Below are 17,758 nucleotides of genomic sequence, written 5' to 3'. Positions count from 1 at the left end.
ACTGGGGGGAAAGAGCAAACAAAGGGGAAGATGGACACATGTGCAGAAGTCGGTGTGACATAGTGAAGGTGCTTGCTTGCCAGTCTAGCACCTGGGGAACAATGATTGGCTAGGAGGGTGGAGCTGCTGCAAGTGCGTGAAATCTTGGAGAGTTAAAATCCCCAGGCAAAGAGCTCAGTCTCTTGCTCCTGGCTCTTGCTCTCTCTTACTCCATGACCCACATTCACCCGTGGGCGTGCCTGTTCCCTCTCCATGGCCATGTGGCCTTAAGCAGCTACATGGCCCAAGGCTATGTGGACCTCACACACAATGGACTGTGGCTGGGATCCCAAGCTAAGCTAGCCAAATGCTGGACCGGACTGGACCTTAAATGGAGCAGAGACTCTGGGCAGTGGCCTTAATCCTGGCCTTGCTGAAGACAAGACTGGACTTCTTCCATGGTGGGAGAGATAGAAATAGGACCTTAGAAGGGAACCTCCTTAATTTTATATCATCAACAAAGCTTTCCGCCCCATCGGCATGGCTCAGTGGTTGAGTGTCGACCTATGAACCAGGAGGTCACAGTTCAAGTCATGGTTCAATTCCCAGTCAGGGTACATGCCCAGGTTGCGGGCTCGATCTGCAGGAGGAGGCAGGCAGGAGGCAGCCGATCAATGACTCTCATCATTGATGTTTCTATCTCTCTCTTCCTCTCCTTATCTCTCTCTCCCTCTCCTTTCCTCTCTCTGAAATCAATAAAAACATATTTTTTAAAAAGTAAAAATACCATGAATGAGATTAAACTTCAAACTTCTATTAAAAAAATAAAAATAAAGCTTTCCATGAAACCCCATCTTCCTGTGGGGGACTCAGAAAATGCTTTTCTTCATAGCACCTCAAGAACTCCACTTTCACCAATAACAATTATAGTTCTATTAATACGACATTCCCTTTGGCTCCTGCTGACTTTATGGTGGGCTAAAGCCATAGGTGAAATTCCATCAAAATAGGCCCCCTTCCGTATAATCACCATTCAATTTTGGAACCCGGTGGTCAGATTCTGTCCTGCCGATGACTGTCAGGCTGTCAAACTCTGTTATCACTGAGTATACCTGCTGCCACCCAGGGTTCCCTGTCAGGTTTGTGTCACCTACAAATCAAATCACCCTACCTTCTGTGTCTTCATCCAAGTCACTGATAAAAACATTAGAGATAACAGGTCCTTCAATCATCCCCTCCACAAATATCTGTCAAGCACCTACCATCGGTGAGGAGCTCAGGGCAGAAGTGAGAGGAGAAACTGAGACAGATCCCAAATCGTTTGCTCTCTGCAAACCCTTAGATCAGGTGGACATCTTTCCTGGAAGATTTCATGCAACTAATTAGGAACTTACTGCTTGTATCCCCTCCTCCTGCATCGTGCTCAGCTTCCTGAGGGAACAAAGGTAGGGAAGCTTCAGCCCTGCTCTCGAGAAGCTTGTCCACTGCTTAGGGAGGTGGGCTTCGGTACACAACACATTTCACAGGGCAAGACGGGCAAGGTTTACGTAATTGACAAAATGAGTGGAACAGACAATATATTTGATTCTGGTTGAGACTTTTGTGTCACCTCATTTAAAGCTGCAAAAACAATGACAGATTTAGGGTCGAAAGGGACCTCAGGAGTCTTCTAGAACCATCCTTCCCTCCCACCTCGCCAATAGCGTTTCAGCAAGAGGGTCTATCTCGAGGAGTTCTGTTCTTCGTTAGCTCTGATCACTAGAGGGACTTTCTGACATTCCCATGTTCATCCAAACTGCATCCCCTTTACCTCTGTCCCTACAATGTAAGCACTCGGTGGTTTTGTGAAATGACTGAATAAACGACGTCTTTCTGTAATTAGAAGCAAAATAGGTCTGATCCCCCCACTGCAAGGCAACAATTATGTCCTATTTAGTCCTTACTTTTCTAGCCTAAATATCTATAATTCTTGTGCTAGATATGGTTTGAAGACTTTCCCACTCCCACGCCATTCTTGTCATTCATATCATGACCCTGTCCCTGGCATAAAGCAAGCACTCAGACACGGCTAAGAATGAATACATGAATGAATGAACCAGAAGCTCCAGCTTGTCACTATCGGCCTCAAAAAGAAATGCCCAGAGCTGAACACACACGGAGAACATGGTCAGGAAGGGGACCTGCTGCCACCACCTTGCTCAGAAAATTCTTCTCTTAATGCCACTTGGATCCAGCTTTTCCTTTGTCTTTGCACACGGGGTTGGGGAGGCAGTAATACACGAATGCCTCATACTGAGCTTGTAGCCAATTAAAACCTGCAATTGGATAACTTAGGGACCAAGCCCCACACACCTCTGTGCCAATAAGGACCAGACCCCAGCCTCTACTTCCAGGTGAGAAAGGATGGTGACCCTTGGGGTGTGCACGTCTTTCTGAGGTCACGCTGAGCACCATCGCATCTAAGCCCTTGGGGGATTCAAAGATTATGCAGTATTCTGGAGAGGAGGCCCAAGTGGGTGGGCCCAGCAAGGTGCCAACAGGGAGACAGGTGAGCTGGCCGTCTTACGTCGAGTGGGGACCGTGGAGCTCAGTTGAGATGAGGAAAGGAGGCTAACCACAGCTGGTGATGGAGTAGACTGACCCTGGTCCCCTTTCCTCCCCCGGAGAGGTGCACACAGAGCAGAGTGCAGGTGCCTGAAGCAGAGTCCTCCCTCCTGTAACCCAGACACTGTGTGTAACCCAGACAGCATGTGCGGTGTGTGCCATGAAACCTGGGGTCATCTGTCACACAGCACGGCCTGGCCATCCTCACTGATAAGAGATTACTCCCAGCTTACAAAGGAAGCTCCAAGGAAGCAGACAGCTGCCTTCCGCTGGAGCCAGGCGGCCTGGTGGCCTGCCCTCCGGGGAGAAGGCACTGCAGACGGCCACTCCCCTCCACGGCCCCGCCCGCACCCCTCCCGCCACGAGGCACTCACCGGAGTCGGACGCCGCTGGGCTCACCAGGCTGAGCAGCTCCCGCTCCTTCTCATAGTCGCCTCTGCAGAGCAGCTGGCCCTCCTTCAGGACAAACTCGTCCCCCTTCTGCAGCTGCCGCTCACACACACAGCAGCAGAAGCAGCCCAGGTGGTACACGCTCTTCTGGGCCCGCATCACAAACTCGTTGGGCGCGATGGCCTCAAAGCAGCCCCCACATTTGACAGCAAACAGCCTGGGAGTGGGGAAAAAGGAGGGAGGGTCTGTGACAAAGGTCCAGCTGGGGCCCAGGCCTCCCCTCAAGTCAACAGTGAAAGGAACTTCCAGTGCTAGGCCGGGGTGGTTGACGACTAACGTGTCAAGAGCCCAGCAGAGGAGTGACACACAGCAGGTTCCCAGCAGAGGTGGCTCTTGTCCTTGTCACACATCAGGGTAGCCGAGGAAAGACTCTCTCTTTTTCAGATTGTTTCATGATAACATAATTCTTTGTCAAAGCCGGTGGCATAAGCAAAGAGTTAACGTGCCCTAAAAATACCTCTGGCTCATTCCTTACAGCATCCATGTCTCTGTTTCCAAAACAAAGAATTGTTTACTTTTTTAAAGTAGTGGCACAACAGGGGAAAGAAAATCTCCGTTTGTCCCCACACAGCAGAGGGCCAAGGGCGTGGAAAGGTCACCTGGCAGGTGGAGGGCGCCCGAGGGAGAACACACAACTCACGCCCCTCCTCTCTTCCAGAGTGTGCGGTGGCCGAGGCACCTTGCGGGCTAGCGGGCCCACCGGGCAGGAGCGGGCCCGGCCAGGCACCGCGGTGGCCCGAGCGTGGCCAGTCCCGCCCGCCCGCGAGCTCGCCCGCAGCCCCGTGCTCACCCCCCCGCCCCTGTTCATTCGAGGCGCTCGCTCACACCCTGGCCTTTCTCGCTCATTCCTTCATTTGTCCCGAAGCCTCCGCCACACGCGCCAGCACGGTGCCCGCCCGCACACGCACAGGCCCGCGCCGAGGGCCTGTCACAAAACAAAGTCGCCAGCACCGTGGGGCTCACATGTAGTGGGAGAGACAGCAACCTGACAGACGGACGGCGCTGATGCGGAGACCTGCCTGGGAAGGAAATGCAAGAGCGACTCGGCGACGTCCCCACAGCAGAGAACGGCCGCGGTCCCTCCGCCGTAGGCGACCCGAGTCCACGCCTGTGCGTGGCTTTGTCTCAGGAGCTCCTGGGGTGACGGGAGTTTGCGGGGAGGAGAGAAGGGGAAGCTACGGCGGGCTCCTGAGGTCGTGACAGCGCTGTCACGGGGAGGGGGTGGCCGTTCCCGAGAAGGGAGGGAGCCGCCTCCATGACCCCTCCCGGGACAGAGGCCAGCCTGCGGGGGAGCCGCACAGACCCGCAGCCCCTCCAGCCCCGCTCGCCCCACACAGCTTGGGCTCAGAAGCGGGGCTGGGGCCGCTGCACCCGTCCTCCCGCCCTCGGCCCCCGGGGGCACCTGACACCCCTTCCCCCTTCCTGACAACTTCCGAAAGGGTGCGAGGTGGGTGGATAGTCCCAGGGGCTGGTGTGGCTCTTCCACCACTGACAAGGTATGGGACAGGCCCAAACACAGAACCCCAGGTCCCAGCAGCTCTTCCCTGCCCCACGCGGTTGTGCCGACCGCATCTGGACCTCTGGACACACCAGCCCCTTGACCCCCTGCCCCCGCGCCAGTGCCGCTCATCAGGCAGAAAAGGCACCACCTCACCCCTATTTGCAAAACCTGAGCAGACAAATCAGAGCCCTTCCCGGAGCCGGTCAAAGGCCCTTTGTCCAGAGCCCTCCTGCTTGTCACCTCCGCAGGAATGGCCCGTAAGGCAGCCTGCAGCGAGCCCCCCAGGAGTGAACACGCCTGGGAGTCTGTGGCCGCAGCCGCAGGTGGTAACCCGTTGTCAACTGCCAGCCTGCGAATCTGCCTTTCTCCTCCTAATGCCGCCCCCGCTCCCAAGATCGCCCCCAACTGGAGAAGGGAGGCTCGGGGCGGGCTCCAGAGTGGCTGGGGCGAGTGGCAGGAGTTGTGGGTCGGCGGGAGTAGCCTGTTTGCCTCCTCTCTCCATCAGCTCCCTGCGGGGTAAGCTCCGGGCCCTCGCCTTCTGCCTTGGCTCCTGTTGCCCTCACTCACCCCGGAGCAACCCAAGGAGAAAGGTGCATGCGGCTGGTCGCCTCTGTGCCAGGCCTGTGCCCAGCTGTCTGGGCACCACAGTGCATGCAGCTATGGACAACACACTGCCCACGAGTTGTTTTCTCCAAGGCTCAGGCGGGGAGAGAAAGCAATTTGTTCAAAAGCCCAGGTCACAATTAAAACACAGCCTGTCTCTTCCCAAGGCCCCCGACGGCGAACCCCAGGGCTCTGTCCCCCTCTGAACGCTCCTGAGGCCTTGCTCGGGGTTCAGAGCCCGGCACTGGCTGTGCCCTGGAAATCGAGGAGACTTCCAGAACCGTCTAGCTCTTCTAGGAGTCCGTAACAACTCTCGACTTCCCCACCACTATAAACCCCCTAGAAACGCTCTCCTCTTCACATTTCATCCCTCACCTGTGCAGGGGGATAATGGCATGTGGCTGGTGGACACAGCCCCAGGGCCAGACCAGGACAGACGCGGCCACCCTGTCCTTGGCTCTCCACTAAGGCCACTGTGGTGTGTGTTTGGGGCGTGGAGGGGGACATACCCAGAAAGTGCTGAGCAGGAGGGGGACAGAGGGCTGCCGGCTGGGGTACACCCCCCAGGCAAGCCCATCCTTCCCACAGGGACCAACACAACGCCAGGGCAGCGGTGCTTGTAGCTGACCTGCAGCCTCCCACCTGTGACAGGTGCCCTGGAGGACAGCAAAGAAGGAGAGAATTGTGACCGATTTGGGGCAAGAGCACAGGACGTGAGCAGGAGGGCCTGGCTCCTGAGTTCGTCCTTACCCAGGGGCCTCAGTTCCTACCTTCGAGGGACAGTCACCGCCCTAGACCACAGCAACATCAAGAACTCAGAGCCCCGGAGGGGGCAGTGTCCATTCCCAGGTTCTCCTCACTCCACACCTTTCAACCAGAGATGCCAGCTCCGCCAGCACTGCACCCCAGGTCCCCAGACGGTGTTTTAGCATCACATAGCCCTGCTATGTAATTCCCCAAACAAAACCCTTCCAGAACTGTATCATTCACAGGTATATCTCTATACATATAACACAGCAAAGGCCAAGGAGGTTGTGTACAAACACACATGCACACACAACACACACCGGCTAAATTTTCCCTCTCTCTCCATATATCTAGCACTTTTGGAAACAGGTTTCCAAAAAGAATTCATTGATTGAGTGACTGACTGACTGACTGGCTGATTTCTAGAAGACATTGCATTTGAAGAAAGTGTTTTGCTCCTAAGCGTGTTTGAAAATCCCTAGGCTGGATAATTCCTTAATTCACCCCACTTTCAGGCTTCGTGCTCCCTTACAGGTTTGGAATCCTCCTCTGTAGCTATGGAGACAAGAATGTTTCCAAAGCAGAGATGAAGGCTGACACCAGAGAAACTCCAAGGGCACAAGTCTAAGGCGACCAAGAAAGAGGCGTGGACCCCGGGGAGCAACAGCTCACCCTGAGCTGCAGGAACAGAGGCGACCGCGCGGGAGACCACGGGACGCGTGGGCACCGGCAGCAGGGTGCAGTCTTAGCAGAACCGCTCCACCATTCTGAATTTCGGGGTCCTTGTCAGTAGAACGTAGCTCAGCCCCCAGGTTATTTTACTTCAAAGGAAAAGAAGCTTGTGGAAGGTAGAGAGACTGGGAATTAATCTCTATTGAATGCCCGCTTGGCGCCAGGAACTGCGGCATTCCTGCATCCACGGCCTCGCTCACCCTGTGGGGTGAGAGTGCACAGAGCTGCTTCCTGACCTCAAAGAGAACCTCGCCCTATTTAAGCTCAGTCTCCCACAGGTCAGGGAGGCTCGGGTGGCTGGCCCAGAGGCTCTGTCTTCGCTTTCTCTCCTGTGCCCTGTCTGGCACTGTTTTCTCAGGAGAACGAAATAGAAGATCAAGCAGCTAACTTGCAGCCTCGGCTCATGAGAACTTTCTGGACTGGCCCCTGGCTCTGCATGCAGTCCTGGGACTATGCTGCCACATGGAGGTGACAGGCAGGAGTGAGGAACCAAGCTGACTCCTTTGGGCTCCTCAGCTCCTGGGCCCCAAAGTACCTGAAGGGACCAAGATGTGGACTTAGGTTAAGAACAAACAGTGTCTGGGAGATGCTCTCCAACCCAGCACCACCATGCAGGAGTCTGCTCTGACTTCAAAAAGGTTGGGAACTAAGACGGTTCCTGCAGGAACCCCATCCGCGGGGGAACATGGAGGGTCACTGTTTCTAAGGTCCAGGCAGAAATGCAGGCCAGTGGGATGAGACCCAGGGAGACTCAGGGAAGCCCAGCCAGAGAGACACTGAGCTGTGGACACAGTGGGACAGGAGGCAGCATGGACTAATCAAATCCTCTTAGATCCCAGTCCCCACTGCGCCACTTAGCTTTGTGACCAGGTGGTGGTGGTGGTAGTTCACTCATCAATAGACTGGGAACAGTAAAAGAATCTGCCTCACAGAGCCCCAGTAAGGATTAATTGAACGAACACATTAAAACTGCCTAGCACAGTGCTTGACACATGGTAAGCCCTCAACAAAATAGTAACCACTACGGTGGTGGTGGCGGTGGTGGCGCTGGTGATGGTGGCGGTGGGGATGGTGGCAGTAGTGATGGTGGTGGTGGTGGCGGCAATGGTGGTAGTGATGGTGGTGGTGGTAGTGGGGGTGGGGATGGTGGCGGTGGGGATGGTGGCGGTGGTGGCGGCAATGGTGGTAGTGATGGTGGTGGTAGTGATGGTGGTGGTGGTGGCGGTGGGGATGGTGGCGGTGGTGATGGTGGCGGTGGTGGCGGCAATGGTGGTAGTGATGGTGGTGGTGGTAGTGGGGGTGGGGATGGTGGCGGTGGGGATGGTGGTGGTGGTGGCGGCAATGGTGGTAGTGATGGTGGTGGTGGTAGTGGGGGTGGGGATGGTGGCGGTGGGGATGGTGGTGGTGGTGGCGGCAATGGTGGTAGTGATGGTGGTGGTGGTGGTGGCGGTGGGGATGGTGGAGGTGGGGATGGTGGTGGTGGTGGCGGCAATGGTGGTAGTGATGGTGGTGGTGGTGGTGGCGGTGGGGATGGTGGGGGTGGGGATGGTGGTGGTGGTGGCGGCAATGGTGGTAGTGATGGTGGTGGTGGTGGTGGCGGTGGGGATGGTGGCGGTGGGGATGGTGGTGGTGGTGGCGGCAATGGTGGTAGTGATGGTGGTGGTGGTGGTGGCGGTGGGGATGGTGGAGGTGGTGATGGTGGCGGTGGTGGCGGCAATGGTGGTAGTGATGGTGGTGGTGGTAGTGATGGTGGTGGTGGTAGTGGGGGTGGGGATGGTGGCGGTGGGGATGGTGGTGGTGGTGGCGGCAATGGTGGTAGTGATGGTGGTGGTGGTAGTGGTGGTGGGGATGGTGGGGGTGGGGATGGTGGCACTGGTGATGGTGGCACTGGTGATGGTGATGGTGGTAAATAAAAAAAGTTGAATATGACATATTCAGAGAAAAATTAGTAAAAAAGAAAAAGACTACGAATTATAATGCCAGAGACTAGGAGAATCAGGATTAGATATTGGGGCATGCAGAGAGAGGCAGTGGGGCAGGGAGTTTAGGATCAAGGTCAGAAACAATGCAAGAATGTCAGAGGCCAGCTTTTCGGTCATGCTGGCTGTGGCCTTGAGGACCAGCCCTGACAATGTAATAGAACCAGGGTCCCACCTGTGGCAATGGCCTCAAGCTCGGGTTTGCACGCAGCCTAACCACACGGGCTTTGTCTGAATTTACCCAACTAACAGCTCTAGCGTGATTGGATGAAATGCCTTCTTGCTCTGTCTATCAAAGTGACAACCAAGAGCTTGGTTAACGGAGCCTTAATTTTCTTCTCGGTATCAATTCACTTGACTGTTTCACCCACGAGTCCCCACAGTTTCCTGCAATGTCTCCCACCACCTGTCCCATCATCCTCTAGACGCCAGACACTAGGTGCTGTGTCATCCCCATATCTACCCTCTGGCCAGTGACACAGCATCCCATACTTAGGATGCTGCAAAACACGGCACCCTCTTCAACACCCGGCGCTATCCCAGGGCCAGGGCTCAGAGACCCATGAGGATCGAGCAGGAAAATAAAGGGGCTCCCCCATCATGACACCCCAGAAGGTTCCTGAACCAAGGGTAGATTTGCAAAGACTGAGGTTTCATTAACCTTGACCCAGAGTCCCGAAGACATCAAAAGGGGCTTCTCAAAGCCTCCACACCATAGACAAGTAAGTGGAAGAATGGGAGACAAAAGAAACACACAAAACTTCCAATCTGAGGCTAGTCGGTTGTGTACTACTAGTTTTGCTCCACCAAAAGACGAAGTCAGAGTCGCTATTGGCCTCGGACAGCAAGCAACTACAGATGAGGTCACCTGTCCACCGGCACTGCCCGAATTTGCTTCCATTGGCTATATTTCTTTTTTTTTAATTAATTTTAGAGAGAGAAACATCAATTTGTTGTTCCACTTGTTTATGGATTCATTGGTTGCTTCTTTTATGTGCCCTGACTGGGCATTGAACCCACAACCTTGGAGTGTGGGGACAACGCTCTAACCAACTGAGTACCCAGCCAGGGCCCCGTCAGGTGTATTTCTAAGTCGTTTGGTTTAGAAACGTGAGAGAGGGTCTTTGTGTCGCTCTTTAAGGCCGGGCTGCGACTCCCTCAGCGTCCCCCTGTCCGCCAGGGGGCAGCACAGCAGCATTCATTAATGCCATGTTGACTTGGTAACTGAGGTCATCCAGGCAGCAAGACGGGCATTGGCCGTAAGCCAAGACTGTCTGTCGGGGAACTCTGCTGCCGGGTGTCTGGGAGACCATGTGGCTAAACTGACAGAGAGTATTCAAAAGTATTGGGAACCAAAAGCATGGCTTGTGGCCTTAGAAGTAGTGACACAAGCAACCTTGTCAGCTGGCTCCAGGTCTCTGTCCTTGAGGCTGAGCCAACACTACCACAATAAGCAACGGAGCCCGTGGTCCTGGGGCGGTGGGAAAGTCTGCAGGGACAATAGACGTGGCAGGATCTTCTGCAGGAGACAGTCTCAAGACTGCGTGGGGAGAAAACAGAAAACAATGAGTGTCTGGCAGGGCCAATCAGAGGCTCTGTGCCCCCAGAGCTCCTGGGGCGGTGGGGAGGCCGCACAAAGGCATGCGGATGGGGGGCGCTATGTGTGCGCGGCCCAGAGGCGCCCCGCCGAGGAGCAGGGTACCCGCTCGGCGCACCGTCCGTCGCAAGCGTCGCTGGAGTCCCGCCTCGTTCTCACAGCATCTGGAGGGCTACCCAGGCAGAGCACGGCAGCCTGGTTTTCAAGTCTGATAGGACCTGGGTTCAAGTCTTGGTTCCCACTTTGAGAGTGTGAGCCAGCTGTCACACTCCCGGAGCCCCTGATGCTCTATCTATGACGTCATAACTACCTGACGAGACGTTTCAGAGGCTAAGACACACGCCTGACGTATCAGACACCTGCTCGCGGAAACCTACTGAACACACCCGCCCATGTGAACACGGGTACGAGATCATTCATTTCAAGACTGAGCCAAAAATAGGACTTCATGCGTATCTCAAGGCTGTGACCCTCTTTGTTACAACAAATTAAATCAAATGCCAAGAAGCCTTTTGTAGGTTACTGGAGAAGAGGCCAACAGGCAGAAATGACAGGACAAGTACTTGAGAGGAGATGGAAGGTGCATCTCATCCAGGCCACCATGATGCTGGTCTTCCCTAATCCAAGGTCAATGTTGACATTAGCCAACCACTGTTGACCGACACCCAATTCATTGCCTGACACCCAGATATGCTCAGGAAGTTGGTAGTGCTGTGTGCTTCAGCCAACCAGAGCCAACAGTTGCTATTTGGTCAATGCTGACACTATCTGGCAAATATTTGGAAGAGGCTCCCTCCCGCATCACTTCAGGTCTCAGATGACTGCTGCTCCCGGGCTGTGGGTCTGCACCGAGACATCTGTCTTCTCGTCTTGCTTCCCTGACCATCAGACCCCCCACAAGACCAGCCAACCTCTCCCCTCATGTTATAACCGGGAAGAAATCAATGCCGAGAAGGAACAGGGACCTGCCTCAAACCACAGATATCGTTAAGGTCACTGAGAGGGCCAGGCAGAGCCTGGAGCTCACTTAATGGTCAAGAAATAAAAGAAGTTAAACATGGCCCAACTGGGGATGGAAATGTGTCCCTGGGCTCCTGGGCTGTAACCTTAATCGTCTGTATGAGTGGACAGTGTGTGAGACAGTGAGTCGCTCTTGCTCTCTCTGTTCCCTCCCCCTCTTCTTTTTATGTCAAAACCTGGAAAGCTGTCTAGGAGTCAGGCCACAGAGCAAAAGACTGAGGTGAAAGCATGGATTCTGATGACCTGAGCCAAGGTGGCACAGTGTGTATCATAGACTTTCCATATTGTCATGCAGACATGCAAACATGGCAAGAAACATAAGGCAGGCTCACGGAAAATATATGTTTCCTTTTTAGGGAGTTAAAGGTTTGGTTTCCTTTGAAAAAGTCAGTTTTCCTTTCCCTTCATCCTCATTAGCCTCCTGGGACGCTCTTAAACATACCCAGCACACAACAGAGCCGGGATGAGGTATTTTTAGCTGATATTCTGGGCACAGATTCCTATTGTTCCATGATTTTTGGCTTGGTTAGATGGCATGTGGCCAATACAATGTATACTCTTACAAAGAATGCATGTTTCCTGGCTCCGTGTGTGTGTGTGTGTGTGTGTGTGTGTGTGTGTGTGTGATAATAGTGGGAGGATGGGGGCATTATTGATGATGTTCTGATGGGAAAGATTCCGAGAGCCCAGCAGGGGGCAACACCGAGCTCTCTATGAATCCTGACTGCTTCTGTTGCCATCACTTTTCATTCTACCATTGTGCTCTCAAGTCCGAAAAAAACGCCATATTATCACAACCCAAGAGCTCCTCATAGAATCAACCGATGCCAACAGCACAGTGTTAGGAACGAGACGTACTCCGAAGAGCGCTGACCTGCGGTCTTGTTCCCCACCAGCTGGTGCACAGTGGTCAGCACACGATGCTGTTCAACATGCGGGGAGTTGCTCCAGTTCTCCCTTCTCACACACAGGGGTGGGCAAAAGTAGGTTAATAATAATAATAATAAATACAATAATTAATAAATAAATAATACTAGAATACACTCTGTTTTGCATACTCCACACTGTAAGCCTAAGTTTGCCCTCCCCTGTATATAGCGCCTATTTGCAATGATCGCCATGTCTTCTAGGGGTGACAAGAAAAGACAAACACAGACTGACAATCTGAGTCAAGATCTCCCGTCAAGGTGACATCAAAGCCACAGGGAGCAGCCACGTGGGAATTGCCCTTTCTGTGTGCGGGGTGGACAATCTCCCTGGATGATCTCAGTTTTCAGAATGCCTTTCATTCAAAGATCTCAAAGCCTGCATGATCTTGTAAAACATCTCAGCTCTGAATTGCAGGGGGGCAGATTCTCTTATCTGAATCTATTAGCCTCAGCACACAGGACAAAACTGGTGTGGCAGCCGGTGTGGCACTCTGGACGTTCCAAAGCCAGCAAAAAGAGCCAGTGTACCACGCCGCCCACGCTTCCTCTTCCCCACGACAGTGTCACCTTCCTTTCAGGCTAGACCCCAGGTGTCCTGAGAGCTGCCGAAAGGCTTCGGTGGTGTCCGACCCAGCTGAAGTGAGACAATTTTTAGTTCTTGTTCCTTTATTTTTACTCTTCATTTTTTTACCCTTTTAATCCTTCAACTCTCTCCCCACCTAGGAGGATGGCTACTATAAAAAAAAGAAAAAAAAAAATCTGGGGAGCTTGCAGAGAAATTAGAACCCATGTGCACTATTGGCTATGAAATGGTGCAGCCGATATAGAAAACAGTTCAGCAGTTCCTCAAAAAATTAAAAATAGAATTACCCATATGATCCAGGAATTCTTCTAGGTAAATACCCTAAATTATTGAAAGCAGGGACTCAAAGAGATGTTTGTACACTCATGTTCATAGCAGCACTATTTACAATATCCAAAAGGTGAAAGCCACAGGTGAATGGATATGTATTGTAATGGAATATTATTTGGCCTTAAAAAAGAAGGAAATTCTGACACAGGCTACAACAGAATGAGGACATTATATTAAATGAATTAAACCAGTCACAAAAGGACAGATACTGTATGATTCCACTTGTAGGAGATAATTTGAGTAGTGAAGTTCATTAGAGACAAAGTAGAATGGTGGGTGCCAGGGTTTGGGGGAGGTGGGAATGGGGACGTATTGTTTAATGGGTGTGGAGTTTGTTTTACAAGATGAAAAGAGTTCTGGAGATGGATGGTGGTAATCATAGCACAACAATGTGAATTTACTTAATGCCACTGAACTGTACACTTAAACATGGTTGAGATGATAAATTTTATGTTATATGCATTTTACCTCAATTTTTAAAAATTTTAAAAAAAGGTAATTTTTAAACTAGAAAGCACAATGATCTTTCACACTCTACTTCCTGTAACCAAAATCTCAGCGACTGTGTTCCCAGTTGAAAAATCTTACCTGCCTAGGCTCCCTTGCAGCTAGGAGTGACCATATAAGGCAGGACAGGGGATGGGAGTGGGAGCGGGACATTTCTGAAAAGCTGTCATTCTTTTTATTAAATTATACATGTTCAGCTGGTACATACATTTCACTCTTCACCTTTGCCTTATTCTTGGGCCTGGAATTTAAAATGTAACACCTGGGATTGAATCGGCTACTTTGGTACTAAGAGAATAAAAGCTACCTGCTAAAGATGTCCTGAGCAAAAGGAGAGAAGCCTGGATCCTTGAAAACTTTCCTGAGCAGTTGCACCATCCTTGGACTTCCTACTTCTTGACTCCCTTTCAGTGAGAAAAATAAAAGCTCTTTTTAATTAACCCACTGTAGTCAGGATGTAGTTATACGAAGCTGAATGTTAGCTTCCCCCTTCCATTCAAGGTCTAGTATGTCCCAAGCTGCTCTCCAGGGAGACTCCTCCACGTAGGAACCAGCCTTCACCACATCAAGCTCACTCAAAAGCTACATCACAGATTTTTGTAAATACCTTTAAATATATTTTTTTCCTATTTCTCCCAAATTGGGAAAAAATATCCTTCTCCAGATCCTACCTCCTCATTGATTTGATAGCCTTTGTAGAAAAATTCAAAAATAAATTCTGTTTTCTCCCTCCAGTTCCTCTGCTTCTACTCTCTTTTAATAAGGCCAATCCTATAAGGCACATGTCTTACTCTCTAACAAAACTTTCTTGGGAAGGTCACTAATGACATGCATGTGGCCCAGTGTTCATCATACTGAGCCCATCAACAGATCTGACAATGTGGCGACTTGGCTTCCAGGACCCCTCACTGTGCTCTCACTAGTCGGTCACTCCTTCTTGGCCCCCTGGCTAGTCCCTCTCATCTCCCTCACCTTCAAATGCTTCACCCTCTTCTCCATCGAATCCTCGTTGCCCTTGGTGATTTCATCCAGTCTCATTACTTTAAATTACTTTCAATGACTTTGAAATGTCTATCTCCACCCCGGATCTCTCTCCTAAATCTAACCTGCATATCCACCCACCTACTCAATATCTTCACTTGGATTTCTAATCGAAATCTCCAGCTCAACAAAACCAAAGCAGAATTCCTGATCTTATCTCACCCACCTCACCCCGACTCAAATCTGCTCCGACCAACCACAGTTGCCACCTCTCTGTTGATGAATGGCACCTATAACTTTCCTGTCACTCGAGACAAACATCTCGGAATCATTCTTGGCTCTTGGCTCCCCATACTTCCCATGCAAACTGTCAACAAGCCATTTCTGCTCCACCTCCAAGGGATGGCCAGACCCTGATCACTTACCACCTCCACCTGCTTCCCAGGCACCCTCCCTGGATCCTCAGCAGCTTCCTGCTGGACTGCCCACTCCTTCCTGCCTCCCAACATGTTCATTATCAACCCAGAAGCCAGGGCGATCACACTAAGAACTCAATTAAATCATGTCACTCATCTGTCACCCATTTTACAGATGAGAAAAATAGAGGTATATGAAGGTTTAAGTAATTTGTTCAGCTTTACACAGCTAGTAACTGGACATATCAGGAATCAAACCCATTAAACTCACCAAAGCTGTTATGTCACTGCTGAACTTGGCTTGGAGGGTCATTCTACTCAAATCTAAAATGGTACTTTACAAGCGAAAGACTCTGTGTGACCACAAGGCAAGCTCCTGATAAGGCAGAGTTGGATGAATGAGGCTATCAGTTATACTGAAGTATTTTACCCAGAAAGGAAAGACCAGAGGTTGCCCCCCCACCTCCAGAATGACAGCCTGACTCTAAAATCAATGACAAAGGCGGGTCTAACCCAGAAGAGTGTCAACCTTGGAACTTGAGTGGAAGTGAGCAGGTGGGGGCCGGGTAGAGGTGGAAAAACGGGCAGGGATAGTGGCAAGTGTATAGCTCCAGTCAGCAGAACCACCCACCCCCAACTACCACATTCACGTGCTAGTTAGTCTGTGACACAGTTTTCATCCTGGATCCTTTCACAGGGCTCTGCTCCCCACATCCACTGCATTCAGGGGATTCAAGGACAGCAACAGGCAGGAGGAGCTAAAGAACCACAGGATCTCTGTGAAACAGATTCCTGGCTGAGAATCACAGCGACAAGTTGTGTGCAGACGCGAGTAGATACCTCCTCAGTGACCCTCTCAATGTCCCTGTCCAAGAGAACTTTCTGTGATGACACAGATGTCCTCTATCTGTGCTGTCCAATTTCACATGCTCCTGGAGAGATCGCATTAAGATGCTTGAAGGCGAGGCGAGAGCAGGAGTGATGACCCTGGTGCGTTCCTGGAGATGGTCTCATCCCGCCCCCAAGGCCTGGCCTGGCTTCTGTTCCCCACCACCCCAAATCTTCCCCAGCCTTCAAGGGGCAGCTGGAGCCTCGTGCCCCTGTACAGTCATCCGTGTCCATCCAGCTCTCTGTGGCTCACAGATAACAAGGGCTATAGAAACTCAGAGGAGACAGGGACCTTCCTGAGGGACAATCAAGGAGGCGCTCTCCGAGGAAACAAAGCGTCAACGAGAACCTTAACTAATAAGCAGAACCTGAACAGGCTGAGTTATGGGGCCAGACACGCCAGGCCGAGGCTCTACAGTGAGCAGGGTGTCCCAGCAAGAGGCCACGGTGAGTTCAGCCGGTGGGAAGGAGACCACCTTGCCTGCGACCCACCTGCACGGAGGAGCATCAGGAGACAGAGCAGAAAATGTGGTTTCTGGCCAGATGCATGTGTTCTGGGCGGGCAGAGGAGGGTTGCCAAGTGGGCTTTGCCCTCTCTTTCATAGGAAACATCTTTGGGTTGATGCGTAAGTTGAGGCCAGCACACAGGGCGGACGTGGAAGGAGTCTTGACAAGTGTGGGCCACCACGGTCCCATTCCCCACCCCCTCCCAGCGTCCCAATGACAGTGCCGGGTCCCCACAGCAGACACCGTCGTCACCTTCCCAATAGCCACTTATCCTTCCTGAAAACCCTGACCTGGTTGGGCAGCAGTGGCCCTTCCAAGAACAAGTCATGATTTATCTCAGCCGGTTGACACATCTCTTTCCCCTTCGCCAGGGACTAGCTGGGGTGGCATGTGGTCCAGTTATGGCCAAAGAGATACGAACAGAAGTGGGGGGGCTTCAGAGGTAGAAGAAAATAAAGGACGCCATAGCCCAGCTCTTCCCACCTCACTGTGGACCATCACAGAGCCCGCGAGAGGGTGGGAAGGCCAGCTGGGCAGCGAGACCAACACCCTGGGAGGGAGGGCAGGGACCGGGAGAGGCAGGGGCGGGCCTCCGAGGATGCAGCTGAACTGCCAAACCAACACAGTGACTCGTTCCTCCCACTGGCAGCTACGTGAAAACCGCTCTCCTGTGGGTCAAAGCCCCTGCCCATTCAGGTTTGCTACTTGCCGCGCATACCTACTGTCAGCTCTCATCTGGGCTTCGGTCGCAGAGCTGACCATTTCCTGTTGCAGTGGCAATCACAGCACGTGGCTTCTGCAGGACAGCCCGGCAGTGGAATCACGGTGTATCTCCAGCCCAGGAATGGGGCAGTGGCACTGAGAGGCCAGGGTCACTGAGGCCACTCACCCACCCTGAATGAAGACAGCCCCACTTTCCCTGCTGCTGGGCAGGTAGAAGCACCTGGAAGAAGCGGATGTGCGGAGCCAGAGGGAGGGCTCGGTCCCCAGCTGACCCCACCGAAGGCCACTGAGTGGAAGATCTGCCCCCCAGCGAGGCCCAGGGCGTGACCAGCTGGTGCTTCCCAGCCAGACCCTCGCTGCCTAGCAAGCTATACGGACGCAAAAACAAATTCCACCATATGTTCAAGTTAATTGCAAACATTTGCTGCTGCAGAGGCTCCATTTTTCAAGAGCCCACAGAGATCTGGTTACACCGGTGGCTGGAGCACCAACCAGCCCCATTCGCTCGTGGAAAGCAGCAGGGCCAACATGAGGGTGCCACCAAGCTGTGGAGGGGACTGTCACTCCCTCCTCCTGCCCCTGTCATCCCACCTGTCCCCGTGTCCACTGGGCTCAAACCAATGCACCCCTCAGGTCTGAGAGAGCGCACCCCTCCATCATCACAGACCAAAACCACAGGGGG

The 17,758-nt window shown here is 52.5% G+C and overlaps 1 protein-coding gene across 1 annotated transcript in view; it reads right to left on the bottom strand.

Moving 5' to 3' along the window:
- The window catches only part of LMX1A (LIM homeobox transcription factor 1 alpha), a 117,663-nt gene that overhangs the window by 34,188 nt on the left and 65,717 nt on the right, over positions 1–17,758 (bottom strand). The window contains exon 3 of the mRNA XM_087828317.1: positions 2,958–3,190. Within this exon, the coding sequence (XP_087684443.1) occupies positions 2,958–3,190 (233 nt within the window). The remainder of the gene's footprint in view (positions 1–2,957; positions 3,191–17,758) is intronic.

Source organism: Miniopterus natalensis, chromosome 19, assembly GCF_054644295.1.
Source record: "Miniopterus natalensis isolate mMinNat1 chromosome 19, mMinNat1.hap1, whole genome shotgun sequence".
Lineage (NCBI taxonomy): Eukaryota > Metazoa > Chordata > Mammalia > Chiroptera > Miniopteridae > Miniopterus > Miniopterus natalensis.
This window is presented reverse-complemented; position numbering and strand designations above follow the sequence as displayed.